The 16,387-nt window shown below is 45.3% G+C and overlaps 1 protein-coding gene across 4 annotated transcripts in view; it reads right to left on the bottom strand.

Annotated features, from left to right (window-relative positions):
• Positions 1-16,387, bottom strand: part of STAC (SH3 and cysteine rich domain) — a 117,039-nt gene that overhangs the window by 63,502 nt on the left and 37,150 nt on the right. For 3 of the 4 annotated variants that reach the window (XM_004018214.6, XM_012099374.5, XM_042235834.2), the window contains exon 2: positions 10,161-10,440. In XM_004018214.6, coding sequence (XP_004018263.2) covers positions 10,161-10,440 — 280 coding nt within the window. The remainder of the gene's footprint in view (positions 1-10,160; positions 10,441-16,387) is intronic. The other variant, XM_042235833.2, reaches the window with a different exon arrangement.

Here is a 16,387-nt window from a genome sequence, read left to right as displayed (position 1 = left end):
TAGCTATTGAGATTACCCACAATTCTGTCTTTTTAATGGTGAACATTTTTGTGTGCAATAAAAATAATCATAATTCTGATGATAATAGTTACCAATGGCTGATCATCCATTTATTCATTCACTCAACAAATTCACACTGAACACCTGTTACAGGCTGGGTGCCAGGCTTAGCGCCAAGGTTGCCACAGCAAACATGGTGCATCACAGAGAAGCACCCTGCCCTCAGGAGTATGCACAGTGCCATCGGCCATTCACCTTGTCTATGTGACAGCATTCATTAAGGATTATACTATACTAAACAGAAAACAATTGTAGACAGCATCAACTTTTAGCTGACAATAAAATACAAGAGAATCAGATACTATGATAAAAGAGTCAAAAGAAGGAATAAAAAACCCTGAAAGAATGCATAGGAAATACAGGAGAGCAAACAACTTTCATAATCAAAATCCTTGTTAGGAGAAGTGAGGGTCAAAGCTGATGGTACAGATGATTTAGTTACTATCATAAAGCAGCAGTTCAAGATCTTTGGATTTTGTGTACTAAAGTAAAAGAGGAGACTGTGCAAACAGTATCCGTGAGAGCAGAGTGGACAGAGGAAAGAGCTGCAGAACAGCCTGAGGGACATTAAGTGGAAGCCATGAGAATTCCTAGATTGGACTCTGCTCACCATTCTGCTCCAACCTGCGAGAGGTTCATCAGCTAAGCAAGGGGGCCCATGGCAATGACCTCCCTTATGCCTTTGGTACTCATATCCTCTGGGAAAATATTACTGAACAACTGAGAAACAAAAATAAGAGCAAAGAATGGAGACATTATGTAAGAATAGAGCTGGTGGTAAATACTGCTGCTACTGCTAAGTCGCTTCAGTCATGTCTGACTCTGTGCGACCCCATAGACGGCAGCCCACCAGGCTCCCCCATCCCTGGGATTCTCCAACACTGGAGAATCCAGTGGGTTGCCATTTCTTTCTTCAATGCATGAAAGTGAAAAGTGAAAGTGAAGTCGCTCAGTCGTGTCTGACTCTTAGTGACCCCATGGACTGCAGCCTACCAGGCTCCTCCGTCCATGGGATTTTCCAGGTGGTAAATACTAGAATCACTTAAACCTGGAAATGTCTAAATTGATGTACAAATCTTGTTATATAAAGGTATATGTATCTTAAGGTTTATTCTCAATCAAATGCCTGAATTGCAAAATATTGGAATAACAATAAAATTTTGGATTGATAAGAGTGTTGTACTTATTTACAAAAACAAGAAGTTGAAATACTATTGCTGGAGGATGGGAGTTGTGATTAAAACCTCAGTAGGCTTATTTGGAACAACAGAGCAGTAAAAATACCATGTTCTCACTTTTTAATAAATCTAAAATCCAATTATGTTTATTTTCAAAAGAAGCACATAGAATGCATGAAAAAAAAGGTTTGAAATTACAGGTTGATAAAGGTGTATCAGGCAAATAGGTGGAGGCATTAATAGCGGAATTCATGACAAAAGTATTCAGAACACTTGCTGACATAAATCACAACAAGATTTTTTTTGACCTACCTTCTAGAGCAATGAAAATAAAAACAAAAATAAATAAATGGGATCTAATTAAACTTGAAAGCTTTTGCACAGCAAAGGAAACCATAAACAAGATGAAAAGACAACCCTCGGAATGGGAGAAAATACTTGCAAATGAAACAGCTGACAAGGGATTAATCTCCAAAATATAGAAACAACTTATGCAGCTCAGTATAAAAAAAAAAACCCCCTCAAAACCTGGGTGGGAGATCTAAATAGACATTTCTACAAAGAAGACATGCAGATGTCAAGAGGCATCTTGACATCTGAAAAGATGCTCAATACCACTAATTATTAGAGAAATGTAAGACAAAACTACAGTGAGGTACCACTTTACACTGGTCAGAATGGCCATCAACAAAAAATCTACAAACAATAAATGCTGGAGAGGGTGTGAAGAAAAGGGAACCCTTCTACACTGTTGGCGGGACTGTAAATTGATACAGTCACTATAGAGAACAGTATGGAGGTTCCTTAAAAAACTAAAAATAGAACCCCATACGATCCAGCAATTCCACTCCTGGGCATACCTGGAGAAAACCGTAATTCCAAAAGATACATGCATCCTAATGTTCACTGCATCACTATTTACAATAGCCAGGACATGGAAGCAACCTAAATGTCCATCATCAGCAGAGGAATGGATAAAGCAGAGCTAGTGTAGGTACACAATGGAATATTGCTCAGCCAGAAAAGGAATAAGACTGCGCCATTTGCAGAGATATGGATGGACCTAGAGACTGTCATACAGTGAAGTCAGAAAGAGAAAAACGAGTGTCATGTATTAAGGCATATATGTGGGATCCAGAAAAATGGTACAAACCTATCTGCAGAGCAGGAAGAGAGACAGAGACATAGAGAATAAATGTATGGACACCAGGTGGGGGGAGGTGGGATGAACTGGGACACTGGGATTGACATATATACCCTACTATGAAGCAAATAGAAAACTAATGAGAACCTACTGTATAGCATAGGGAACTCTACTGAGTGCTCTGGTGACTTAAATGGGAAGAAAATCCAAAAAAAAAAACCAGGGGATATACATACACATATCGCTGATTCACTTGGCTATACAGCAGAAACTAGAAAGCAACTAAACATCAATAAAAAAATTTTTTTAAAGTATTCAGTGAAATTGGATTTCATTTTATTTGGCTATGGATATAATTCACAAGGAAGGAATCCCTGCTATAACCCTTTGTGTGCAGGGTGACTTCACCTTAAAATACACAACACAAAGGAGAAATGAAGAGAAAATTGTCAGATGAGAAAATAGGGCTTCTGTCCCCAGCTTCATTTTGGGCAGGGTGGAGACCTGCCATACCAGGGGAGCAGCTTTTAAATGATTAGGGAGGTTTCCATGTTCTTCTGTTTCTGTTGCTGGGTATTTAAGGCTGATGACTTTTCTTCCCACTCATTCACTACTCTTTTTAAAGTACTCACTATGAGCCAAGCGTGTGCTGTGCTGGCTGCTGTGGGAATAGGCACCTACATTAGACCAGATCATGCCTTAAAAAAAAAAAAAAAGTTCTGGAAAGAAGGTATCTGGCAGTAAATAGAATGGAGTCTCTTGGAAAAACCTCCTTAATTGATGGAATGGACGCATGCAGTGAGTTAGTTATTCTCATAGTACATATTGACTTGTTCAAGTTTTTAATTCCAATGAGATGCTGAGTACCACAAGGAACTTCAATGCTCTCCTGAAATGAGTCATTGCAGACAGTTCAGTGTAAAGACAGAGTGCCCTAGATGGAATACATGTAGTGGGTGTCCAGTGAAGATGAGTCCCCGACACTGCTAAGATCTAAGGATGCAAGAGTGGATTGTTTTCACAGAGAAAGCATTTTCCTTCTAACCAAGTACAAGAGGATTCTCCTAGTCTAAGACTGGGTCCTAAGTCCTGTTGGCTCAAAGGATGTGGTGTCCAGCACTGGGGCTGGTAAACACACCTGACTGCCTACTTCTCTCATGTCTCCATGAAAAGTGGGCTTGATCATCTTTGGTTTGTATAGGTAACATTTCTGGGATGGAGGTGATCAAAAAGGCTAGTCAAATCCTGGAGGCAAGATCAGATTAGTAGGGGCCAGGTCAGCAGGGGAGGAGCAGTCTCAGGTGTCAAATCCAAGGTCAAGGGCAACACTGGCACTAGGATGGAGTAAATGCGTCAAGGCCATGGGCAGGGAATGAGACTGCGGCACCCCTCTACTTTTATTGCCACCTTCCTGTGGCAAATCTTTAGCCTTTCCAGTTTTCAGGCCAGGCAGCCAGGGGAGGCACACGTGTGAGGCCTTGTTAACCCAGCTCTGTGTGTCTGCTCCAAGTTAGAAATTCTCGACAGTGGCTGGATTCTGTTAAATAAATAAATGTCCATCAGTTAGAAACTACACAAGTGAGATTTGATTTTTCTTGGTCATCATTAATGTTACCCTTGGTTCTCAGTTGAAAGGAAAAAAAAAAACTTGCTTTAATATGTTCTCTGAAATGCCATTCTAGGGGGTTAACAGCAGGTGGTTTTTCCTTAGAATTTAGAATCTAAGGACGACTTGTGGCTTGAAGAAAACAAAGCTTCAGTTGATTATGTAGAGACAGGACATTAGGTTTGCAGAATAAAGAAACAGGGCAGGACTTCCCTGGTGGTCCTTTGGTTAAGAATCTACCTGCCAATGCAGGGGACACTGGTTCAATCCCTGGACTGGGAAAATTCCTCGAGCAACTAAGCCCGAGGGCTGCAACTACTGAGCCCATGCTCTAGAGCTCATGAGCCACGAGCTCATGACTTACTGAGTCCATGAGCCCATGAGCCCCAGAGATTGTGCTCTGCAACAAGAGAAGCCACTGCAATGAGAAACCCATGTACTGCAGCGAAGATCCAGTGCAGCCAAAAATAAAAATAAATAAACGGATAAACACTAAAAGAAATGAAAAGGGGAAGATCAGTCAGCTGTGCTCTCTCACAGATCACAAGCCCTGTGCAGTGTTTCGGGAAGGATGACGCCCATCAGCCTCTGCTTCACCTAACTCCTCACCTCTCCTTGCCTCCTTCCCATGCCATCTCTCCTTACCTGTCCCCTTTGGCCTCACATCACCTCTCTAATCCCTTTTCTCCATTCATAGAAGGAGCCTCTATTTGCTTTACTTGGTTTTCATCTTTGAAAAGAGCAGTGTGCCTGGTTGATTGTTTTTATCTCTTTCTTAAGATAAAAAGGCAGCTACACTATACATTTAATTCCAGAAGAGAAAAGTAGAGTGAGATTCTCTTTAACACAAAGCGTTTTGGGGGGTGTGATTTTCAAAACAGAACCTTTCCAAACTGTCGCTCTACTTGAGGTGTACCTGGAATCCTCCTTAGGGTTGAGGAATGTTACATTCCTCAGAGATGAATTCATTTCCGTTACTTGTTTTAAAAAGACATGGGCTGCTTGTCTTTTTACACTCGTCACAACGAAATGGAAAATAGAGACTCATGATCACCTATTTAAAGGTTATGAATAGCAGTGCCTTGAAAAGGCCTGGTGGAAATCTGTGTGGAAACTGAAAGTGAAGCATCAGATTCCAAAGCAAGGAAGGCAGACACAAAAACCAAGTTGGAGACCAAACTGCCTCAGAGTTCTGAGCATGAGAGATGACGAACAACCTGCCCCACCTCCCCCGCCCTCCATCCAAACCCCTGCCACGGAAAAAGTCAGGAGCTAGGCATCACTTCCAGATGCAGAAGGGACATGGAAGGTCGTTCAGCTCCAAGAGTCAGCAGTGTCTCCCAGACAAACAAGGCTCCATGAGGCAGAGCCATCCTAAGCCTGGTGATGGGCTGGATTATTAACATTTTTCACCCTGTCCTCTGCCAGGTGTCTCTGCTGTTCCTCTGCTAGGGGCAGGGTGTGTTCTCCATTCATAGACAAGGGTTTGACCCACATCCTTGGTGGAGTGTCCGCAGAAGTGACAGGGTACCATCTCCATCCCAAGGTCCTGGGGACCTTTGTACAGTTCCACTTGTCCTTGCCATTAGAAGGACGTGGCTTGTCCAGACCATGCATCCAAGGAAAAGGTGAGAGATAAGGAAGAGACAGAAGATGCAATAACTGAGCTGAGTCTGGATCAGCTGAACCCCAGCAGATCTGAAGATGCTAAGTAATAGTAAAAGGAAGCTGGAATCTTAAATTAGTTGTGACAGTTTTTCTGGAAATCCTCAACTGATGCAAAGCACTGTTGCTAAGTGTGGCTTGTTGGAAGGAAGAACATGAGTGATAAAAGTGACTAGAAAATGACAGTGTGGTTATGTAAGGGTTTTCTGAGGATGAGGACAGGCCTGTGTGCATGGTTGCAAGAGGGGCTGATGTTGCTCCCCATTTTGAATCACCCCTCCCCCTTAACTGGGTCTTGGCGAAGGGCACCACTCAACCTTGGTTCTGGCCATTTGGGAAACCACTGATACATCTCTGGCCAATGATGACACACACTGAACTCTCTGGGAAGCAGCACACATTCCAAATCTCATTTCAAAGACTATCAGACAGTTAAGTAGGGGGCCTGCTTCCAGATGACCTACACCTGGGAGAAGTTAAAACTACTTGCTACTCAGAAGGTAAACCCTTCAGTTACCGATTACATCAGTTACATGGCTATCTTCTCCCTGAAATTTATTTGCCTTTTAACTTTACCCCTTGTCCCCAACTCTTCCCTCTAAAGCCATAGTGAGTGAGTCTCTTGACTTTTCCAATACAGGATTTTAAAACACCATTGCACACCCAAAGTCTTTTTCAAATCAAACTCCCAGAGTTTCCTCACAATCTTATCCTGGTATGCACTCAACATTCTGATCACTCTCTTCTAGATGCCTGCTCACTCGTTCATATCCCTCACAAAATAGGCAATGCAGAATCATAGACAATCTTTAGGGTGCACAAAAAACATGGCTGTGCTAAGTTGCTTCAGTGGTGACCGACTCTTTGTGACCCTATGGACTGTAGCCCGCCAGGCTCCTGTCCGTGGGGTTCTCCAGACTGGAATACTGGAGTCCATTGCCATGTCCTTCTCCAGGAGATCTTCCTGACTGAGGGATTGAACCAGTGTCTCCTGGGGCTCTGGCATTGCAGGCAGATTCTTTACAGCTGAGCCACCAGGGAATCTATGGCTGTGTAGATGAGGGACTAATTATTTTGTGTTACCTAGACATTATTTTTTAAATTTTTTATGCCTATAAAGTATAAAAAAATTTTTCTGATACACTAATTTGGTCTACCCTCCAAATAGCTTTCTCTTCCTTAGAAAAATGACTATTTTCTTGTTCCATAATAATGATAATGATATTAACTCCAATGGCCCTCCTTTACCGAGTGAGGTGTATTAGATGCCTGATACCTTCCTTCTGCCAGCTCATTAATCCACACAAAGTCCTGAGGGTTGTATTATCATCTCCACATAAAATGAGGACACAGGTTCAGAGATGGTGAGTCACTGGCACCAGGTCACACCGCTACATGGGACTCAAATCCAAGCTCCTGGTCTTTCTGCCATCCTCACACCCTCATTTCGTTTTATCTAGGAAGTGTGTTTAGTCATTCAGTTGTGTCCAACTCTTTGCAACCCCATGGACTGTAGCCCGCCAGGCTCCTCTGTCCATGGGATTCTCCAGGTAAGAATATTGTAGTGGGTTGCTAGTCCCTTCTCCAGGGGATCTTCCTGACCCAGGGATTGAACTCGGATCTTCTGCACTGCAGGCAGATTCTTTATAATCGGAGGCACCAGGGTAGCCCTTTACCTGGGAAAGGAAAGGCCTAACTGTGTCATAGGAATAGTCAGGAGCAAAACAGGGGTCAGGGCTTTACCCACTCTGTGCACCATATGGAAAGGTACCTCTCTGCCCACTTCAAACAAAGATGGTCTCTCTCCCTGCGACATCACAAAGCCTTCAGTGGGAATATAACACTCACATGATGGGCATCAGGGCCAGGATGGAAAGGAATCAACAGAGGCCAGTCCTGCAATCTTCAGCTCAGGTTTCCTTCCATTGCTGTGATTGGCACTGCTGATGCCCTGCCCAGATACCCTTTCCTGGGCATGAATAGGCAGAACAGTGGCCTCCCAAAGATGTCCATGTCCTAGTCCCCAGAGCTTGAATGGTTACATTATGCGGCAAGGGGAACTCAAGGGTACAACTGGAAGTAAGGCTGCTAATCAGGTGACTCTGAGATGGGAAGGTCATATGGCTTATTCAGGTAGGTCCAGTGTAATCACAAGGGTCCTTTGGGAAAGGGGGAGAGTCAGGACCAAAGAAATGCTGGTGAGACCTGCCGTGGCCTTGCTTCACTGCACTGAAGATGCAAAGGGCCGCAAGCCAAGGTGCATGTAGCCGCTAGAAGACTGAAAAGACAAGAACATGGATTCTTCCCTCCAGCCTCCACAAAGGACCGCAGCTCTGCGCACACCTTGATTTCAGCCCCGTGAGACTCACTGTGGACTTCTGATCTCCAGAACTAGAAGATGATAAAACTATTGTTCTAAATTACCAAGTTTGTAGTAACTTGTTTTAGTAGCAAAAGCCCACTAATACACCTGTGGTATCTCTGCTGGCTAGTCAGAGCTCACAGCTGCCCCTTTTCTTGAGAGAACTGCCTTTAGCGGAGCACGAACCACTTTGCTCAGGGGTTTGAAATGACCTCTGTCGTGGGAGGAGAAGGGAAGCCCACTGATGCCACAGGTTGGCCTCGAGGAAGGACCAGCTGCTCAAACCCATGCTCCGGAGCTCCCGCAAGATCCACCTAAGACATGTCTAGCACAGTCCCTCCCTTGCCCACTGGTTTCCATTTCCCCTTCTCATCCTCTCAACAGATTACGGGCATGTGAGTCTCTGCTCTGTCTCTGGGGAATCCAGTCTAAGACAACTGTCATGCTCAGAAGAGACTCTGGGCTATGGGAAGTGGGCACTTAAGGGGAAACTGGGGGCTGGGAGAGGTGGGTGTCGGGGCTGAGGAGCCGGAAGGCGAGAGGAACAACATGTCAGGGTCACTGGGGCCCTGGCTCCCAGCTCTGGAATCAGGCTCTTGATCTTAAAGTGTTCTTGTCTCAAGCCTTGGTGGCCCAGCCCAGCGCCACAGCATCCCGGCCATAAGTGAGCAGAAGGCACGGTGTGGGCCCCGCCCTGGGACCCCAGCTGGGGAAGGGCTGTCTCCCACACCTGCATCCCTCTCAGCCACGGTCCAGGTGCTCCGGGTTTCACTTGGCTCCGTCTCTGCAGGATAGGCTCCCAGCTCAGTCAGCTTTGCATCTTTTTGATTTTCAGCCTCATTTCCTCTCTTAATTCCAGGCTTCTGCCCTTCAACTTCTCCTAGGGTGGGTGCATCCTAACTGCCCCCTTGAGAGAAACGTGGGCATCTCCTTCCCCCTCCCCCCTTGTTCTATAGTGGACCAGTTGATCACTTAGGACATGCTGCTGTCTTGAAATAACTGGTTTCAATTCACTCTGGGTCCCACCCGAAGTCCCTTTCCTTTTATGGTTTCCTCTATATATTTGCTCACTGGGTTTCTGCCATGAGGCAGGGGGTGCCAAGTGTGGAGCCTCTGTGCATGCGATTCCAAATGGCTGTGTTTTCCTTCCAGTTGGGACATTTTATAGGTCACCTCCTTCTGGGCACAAGCCCTAAGACACTCAGGCCACCACCATTTCTTTGTGGTACCAGGAGTGAGTCCTCCCCGGAGTCCAGAGTTGGTAATCACCATTACCACTGAATCCTCTGTTCTGGGTCAGTGCCTCCCTGAGGTCTCCTCCCTTCCACACCTGCCTGCCTCGCTCATTCACCTGTAACTCACCATGCCACGGATCCCCTGCCCAGGCGACCTCAGGCAGACACGGCCACGCAAACACGAATGGACCCTGCAATGCAGTGCTCAGATCCCCTTACAGAACGGAGGCATGCAAACTCCAACTGCCCAGTGTCTTGGTTGCCTCCCACAGAATCCCTCTTGGCTAACTGCCCTTGGCAGTTTTTAAGAGCTGTTTTGTCCAAGATGTGGCCCTCTACCTGCGGGCTGCCAATATCCAGTGGGAGGTGATGCAGGGTACAAAGTCCTGGACTTCTGGCCTCAAAGCGAGATGATTGAATGGGGCTGGAGGGCACCCCGAGGAGCAGTTGAAGGCTCTACACATCCGCGCCATTACCCAGCTTCTCCTCTGCCCAGCCCTGCTTCTCTTACCTTTGACACATAGTGTTCTCTCGTGAGTGGGTGCATGCTAAGTTGCTCAGTCGTGTCTGATTCTTTGTGACTCTATGGACTGTTGCCTGCAAGGTTCCTCTGTCCAGGGGATTCTCTAGGCAAGAATACTGGAGTGGGTTGCCATTCCCTTCTCCAGGGGAGCTTCCCAACCCAGGGACTGAACCTGCATCTCCTATGTCTCCTGTATTGGCATGTGGGTTCTTCACCACCAATGCCATCTAGGAAGCCCAGTGTTCCTCCGGAGGATCCCAAACAATCCTCCCCGCTGCCAGACAGTCCAAGAGTCTGTCCACAGGGACCCCGACTCAGATGCACCCCTCTCACCTGGCTTTCCAGAGATGTGGGGACCTGCAGGAGGCGGGCAGGGGCAGGGCTTACCCACGATCATGTGGTTGCAGACATCACAGAAGGTGGGCTTCTTGAAGATGTGCTCTTGAAAGGCATGGGCCTTGCCGCCACCGCTGGGGTACAGGCTGGCCCTGGTGGGTGTGGAGGTCAGGCTTCCAGGGGCAGGGAGCGGGCTGGAGCTGGGGCTGACCTCCGCCAGCACGTCCGCCTGCAGCTTCACGTCGCTGTTGGTTCGCTGGAAGAAGTTGTCAGCACTTTTGCTCCGTAAACTCTTGGTCTTGAAAGAAAGTGATCGTTTTAGTTTCTGGAGCTGCAATGCAACGACAGAACAGACTTAGGGTCAACTGTGCAGACTCCTGCTCTGTGTGTTGGGGGGCGGGGGTGAGGCCTGCCCCGTGGGCTGCTCCGTTCCTGACGCCCTCAGCCTCTGTGGAGGCGCACAGGGGTCCCTGCGGGGGTGGCTGGTGTCAGCGGCCCCCACTCCACCCCTCCTCCTCCTCCTCCCTGCCTCCCTGGGCACCCACCCGTGTGCTTCAAAATAGCTCATGGTTTTTGACACTGTTTGCCTTTTGAATTGGAATCACTGGAAACATTAAGTGTATGAACTCCTGGGATCACAGGCTGGGTCCATCATGCTGGGGTCTGTGCCGGCCTTTCTCTGCTGTGGTTCCTCGGCCTCCATTTGTCTGTTTATACAGCAAAGCAGAGGAGGCCATCGACCGGGAATTAAAGTGGCCAAAGCATCAAAGGACACAAACCAGAGCCTCCCAAGCCTGCTGGGCTCCAAAGCATATGGCTGTGTGTGTGTGTGTGTGTGTGTGTGTGTGTGTGTGTGTGTTTGAGGAGAACACCATGTGGAATTATCCACCTGACCTTCTCTGCTCCGCCCCCTGCCCTGCCTCTTGGTTTTGATCCTGGCAAAACAAGGCCATTTCTCCTCTGCCTTTGGGATCTATGCAGAAGCACCACATGGGCTGGAGGAATCCTAACGTGGTTTGGTCCAGCCTGCTTCTCCAATCTAGTCTTCCCATGGGAGCTGAGAGGATATTTTGGGAACACAGATGTGGCCACGTGAGCCTGTTGTTCAAAATCCTTCACAAAGTTCCTTTTGTCCTTTATAAATTAAATTTGTTTTATTCTTTTGGCCATGAGGCATGTGGGATCTTAGCTTCCTGACCAGGGATTGAACTCATGTCCCTGCACTAAAAGTGCAGTCTTAACCACTGCACTGCCAGGGAAGCCCGTGTTCTCTATAAATTTAAAGAAAAGCTCCTTGCCACGGGCTCCAAGAACTGGTAGATTCTGGGTTCCAGTGACAGCTTAGATTGCCATCCACCTTGCTCTTGCCATCCCAGCCACAATGACCTTTTAAAAGTCTAGGCTACTTATGCCTTTTTTTTTTTTTTTACCCTTCTACCTCATTTTGATTGCTTGGTTTTTTTAATTTATTTTTTAATTGAAGGATAATTGCTTTACAGGATTTTGTTGTTTTCTGTCAAACCTCAACATGAATCAGCCATAGGTATACATATATCCCCTCCCTCTTGAACCTCCCTCCCATCTCCCGCCCCATCCCACCCCTCTAGGTTGATACAGAGCCCCTGTTGAGTTTCCTGAGACATACAGCAAATTCCCGTTGGTTATCTATTTTACATACGGTAACGCAAGTTTTCATGTTACTCTCGCCATACATCTCACCCTCTCCCTTCTTATTATGCTTTTAAATCATCAGCTCTTAGTGCAGAGTGTCCCCTCTGCCCAGACAAAAGAAATGAACCACTTGGCAGGCAGCTGCATGACCTGTCATAGGTCACTTCACCTGAAAGGTAGCTTTTCCCTTGTAATTGAATATCCATGCCTGTTGCCTGGAATTAATGTCTAAGCCCCAAAAGCTGTAGACAGAAAGTGCTGATCACGCTGTTCTAATAAAGGCCTCCACTTATCAGACAGCCTTACTGGACATACAGATGACTTCATCCGGACTTGCTGAGTCTAGCCACCTCCGTATTGAGCCCCCAGCCTTCCCTGCAGGAGATCAGGAAGATGTGCTGGGCGTAGTGCTTGGGGTGGACGCCACAATTCTCTGCTTTACGCTTCCCATGCTCCTTGGCAAGGTGACCTCAAGATTCTCCCATCCAAGCTGGAGCTCCTTGAATCCTGTTGGCTTGTGGGTATTTGGCCAACAGCAGGTGGCAGAAGCAACTTCAAAGCCATTTCCAAGCCCAGACTTGAAGTTGTCCTGCACACCTGTCTTCTCCCTCGGAAACCTGCCCAGCTGCCATATGTACAAACATGACATAGCCTGAAGGACGACAGGAGACACATGGTCCAGAAACCACTCCCATCACTCGAGTGACATCCCAGAAGCAGAGCCACTCTGCTCGCTGCAGGGAATCAAGGCTCCAGATGAGAACAGAGGAACTGCCCAGCTCAATTCTGGTCAAACTGTCGACCCACAGAGTCATCCACTGAAGAGATGGCTGGTGTTCTGAACCATTAAGTTGGGTATCTTGTGTGTGTAAGTAGCAATTCAGTGCTGTTCCCCCCACCTTTTAGATATGTGCTAGCAATGTGCTTTGCTGTCCATCTGAAGTTGGCAGTGGCTCTATGAAGCCAGTGCTCCGCTTCAGGGAGCTGTCTGGGGAGGTGGGTCTGGGGGAACACCCTGCAGGGCCCTCAAGCTCCATTGAGAGCAGTGATGGAGCATCAGCAGTCAGAAAGGGCTAGCCAGAGAAGCAGCAGCAACCTACAGAAAAGGTCAGAAACTGGGCCATCAAGACTCTTGTCCTTTCCCTCTGTCCTACAGGCCAGACACAGCAGAGGGGCTAGACCTGACAGGAGAAGGTGCTCCTGGGTTATCTTGAGGTGTTTGTTACTGAACCATAATCTTGCGCATCCTCACTGATACAGAAGAAGGAAGTCACGAGCCCTTGGGAGCACTGCAATTATTTTGAAGAGAAACTTCCACCTCCATGTAAGCTAACTGCGAGGGGGCTATGAACCACTCACTCTGTGAGCCTGAGCCACACAGAGGGGAGGCCCTGGAACTAGCAAAGAAGCAGAGCATGCGCTCTTCACGTCAAGTCCTTCTGGCTATAAACTGGACTGGTGCTGAAGGAAGGCAGACTTAAACTGGAGGTAAGTGACTGAAATATATTACATACACACACATATATATATATATAGTACATTGATATAATATCAGTTCAGTTCAGTTCAGTCGCTCAGTCGTGTCTTTGCGACCCCATGAATCGCAGCACGCCAGGCCTCCCTGTCCATCACCATCTCCCGCAGTTCACTCACACGTCCATCGAGTCGGTGATGCCATCCAGCCATCTCATCCTCTGTCGTCTCCTTCTCCTCCTGCCCCCAGTCCCTCCCAGCATCAGAGTCTTTTCCAATGAGTCAACTTTTCGCATGAGGTGGCCAAAGTACTGGAGCTTCAGCTTCAGCATCATTCCTTCCAAAGAAATCCCAGGGCTGTTCTCCTTCAGAATGGACTGGTTGGATCTCCTTGCAGTCCAAGGGACTCTCAAGAGTCTTCTCCAACACCACAGTTCAAAAGCATCAATTCTTCGGCGCTCAGCCTTCTTCACAGTCCAGCTCTCACCTCCATACATGACCACAGGAAAACTATAGCCTTGACTAGACGGACCTTAGTCGGCAAAGTAATGTCTCTGCTTTTGAATATGTTATCTAGGTTGGTCATAACTTCTCTTCCAAGGAGTAAGCGTCTTTTAATTTCATGGCTGCAGTCACCATCCGCAGTGATTTTGGAGCCCCCCCAAATAAAATCTGTTTCTACTGTTTCCCCATCTATTTCCCATGAAGTGATGGGACCAGATGCCATGATCTTCGTTTTCTGAATGTTGAGCTTTAAGCCAACTTTTTCGCTCTCCTCTTTCACTTTCATCAAGAGGCTTTTTAGCTCCTCTTCATTTTCTGAATACATATACAATATACATATACATATACATTATACATATACAATACATATACATACACAATATATAATATTAAATACTGTATATATGGCTAATAAGAGGTTCAAACTGCTACTACTTATTTATAAAATAAGTTGCACGGGTGGACCTCCAGATTGTCATACTGAATGAAGTCAGTCAGACAGAAGGGGGAATATCATATGACATCTATTATATGTGGAATCTAAAAACAAATGATACAAATGAACTTACAGAACAGAAACAGGTCACAGACTTAGAGAACGGATTTTCATTGCCAGGGGGTAAGAATGGGGGAAAGGGACAGTTAGGGAATTTGGGACAGTCATGTACACGCTGCTATATTTAAAATGGACAACCAGCAAGGACCTACTCTATAGCTCATGACTCTGCTCAATGTTATGTGGCAGCTGGGATGGGAGAGGAGTTTGGGGGACAATGAACACATGTATATGCATGGCTGAATTCCTTTGCTGTTTACCTGAAACTATCACAACTTTGTTAATTGACTATATTCCAATAGAAAATGAAGTTTTAAAAAAATAGGTTGCAAAGATGGACATATACTGGAATATAGCCAGTATTTTATAATAACTTTATATGGAGTATAATGTATAAAAATATTGAATCAGTATGTTGTACACTGAAAACTAATACAATATTGAAAATCAAAAGTTAAGTTACTCAGTCGTGTCTGACTCTAGTCAGAGTAGCCCACCAAGCTCCTTTGTCCATGGGATTCTTCAAGCAAGAATACTGGAGTGGGTTGCCATTTCCTTCTCCAGGGGATCGTCCCGACCCAGGGATCAAACACAGGTCTCCTGCATTGCAGGTGGACTCTTTACTGTCTGAGCCAGCATGGAAATCTACTATAAGTTAAATATACTTCAATTAAAAATAAAAACTTGACCCCAAGTATCTAGGTCCACATCTGGAGACCTTTTTCATACCCTCATTCTTCTATTTTGTATTGTGTTAACTCAAGAAAAACTTGCTTGGGTCTTAAAAAAAGTGGTTAATGGATTAAGTCAATTTATAAGCTGAATCCTTTGTGTATTTTATATGCTATGTCTGATCCTTGACTTTTCATTTTCAAAGCACTGCAGAACCCCTCTAAAGCTGCACATTAGATTTATAGGAACCCAGTAAACGATTTTGGTTTAACAGCCTGCACTTTGTAAAGGCAGGCTGGAGAATCAGAAGAGCATGTAGAATCCCATCTCTGTTTAAAGCCTCACTGATGCATTCTTCGGTTTTAACATCTACTTAGCTAAAGATAAGATACGGGTTAGGGGCAGTTTCCTTAGTCAAATGAACAGAATTGCTACTTTCAGATAATTAAGAAAGAAACCCAGAGTTAGGTTATACCAAATGAGGGGGAAAAATTACTGATTTTAAACATGAGCTATTAGATGGTTAGAAAATTATTCGGAATTCTTCACTTCAGCAGGGCTCTGGAGTGTTTCTCTATGAAAGACCAATCCAGTGAAAACTGCATGACCTATTCTTTTTAAAAAAACTTTTATTTAAAATAACTTTAGTAATACAAAAATTGCAAAATAGTAGAATCCCTATATAAGTTTCACTCACTTTTCCCTAATGTTAACATCTTATATAAGTATAGTAAATTAATTGTAACCAAGAAACTAACACGGATATAACCATTACCTATAGATCTTATTTGATTTTTTCCAGTTGCCCATAATGTCTTTTTCCTGGTTCAGGATCCAATTCAGGATTACATATTGTATTTAGTTACATCCCCATGGTCTCTTTTTTAAATTGAAGTATAATTTATTTATAACGTTGTGTTTGTTTACTTATTTACTTTTAATTTTTGACTGCACCCTGGTACGTGTGGGATTCTGTTTCTCCACCAGGGACTGAACATGCACCCCCTCCATTTGAAGGTGGGTTTGTAACCACTGGGCCACCAGGAAGTCCCTCCAAGTCACAGTCTCTTCAATCTATATCAGGTCCTCACTTTTCTTGTCTTTGTTACTTTGATTTTTTGAAGACCGCTAAGCAGTATTTTGTAGAACGTTCTTCAATTTCAGTTTGTCTGAGGCTTTCTCGTTATTAGATTGAGGTTTATATATATATATATATATGTATATGTGTGTGTGTGTGTATATATATATTTATATATATATATATATATTTGGTAAGATTTGGGCAAAAGTGATGTGTTCTTCTCAGTGCAGCATATCAGGAGGTATCTGATGTCAGTTTGTCCCGTTACTGGTGATACTAACTTCGGTCACTTGGTTGAGGTGATATTTGCCAGGCTGTTCT

The sequence above is a fragment of the Ovis aries genome, chromosome 19 (genome assembly GCF_016772045.2).
Source record: "Ovis aries strain OAR_USU_Benz2616 breed Rambouillet chromosome 19, ARS-UI_Ramb_v3.0, whole genome shotgun sequence".
Taxonomy (NCBI): Eukaryota; Metazoa; Chordata; class Mammalia; order Artiodactyla; family Bovidae; genus Ovis; species Ovis aries.
This window is presented reverse-complemented; position numbering and strand designations above follow the sequence as displayed.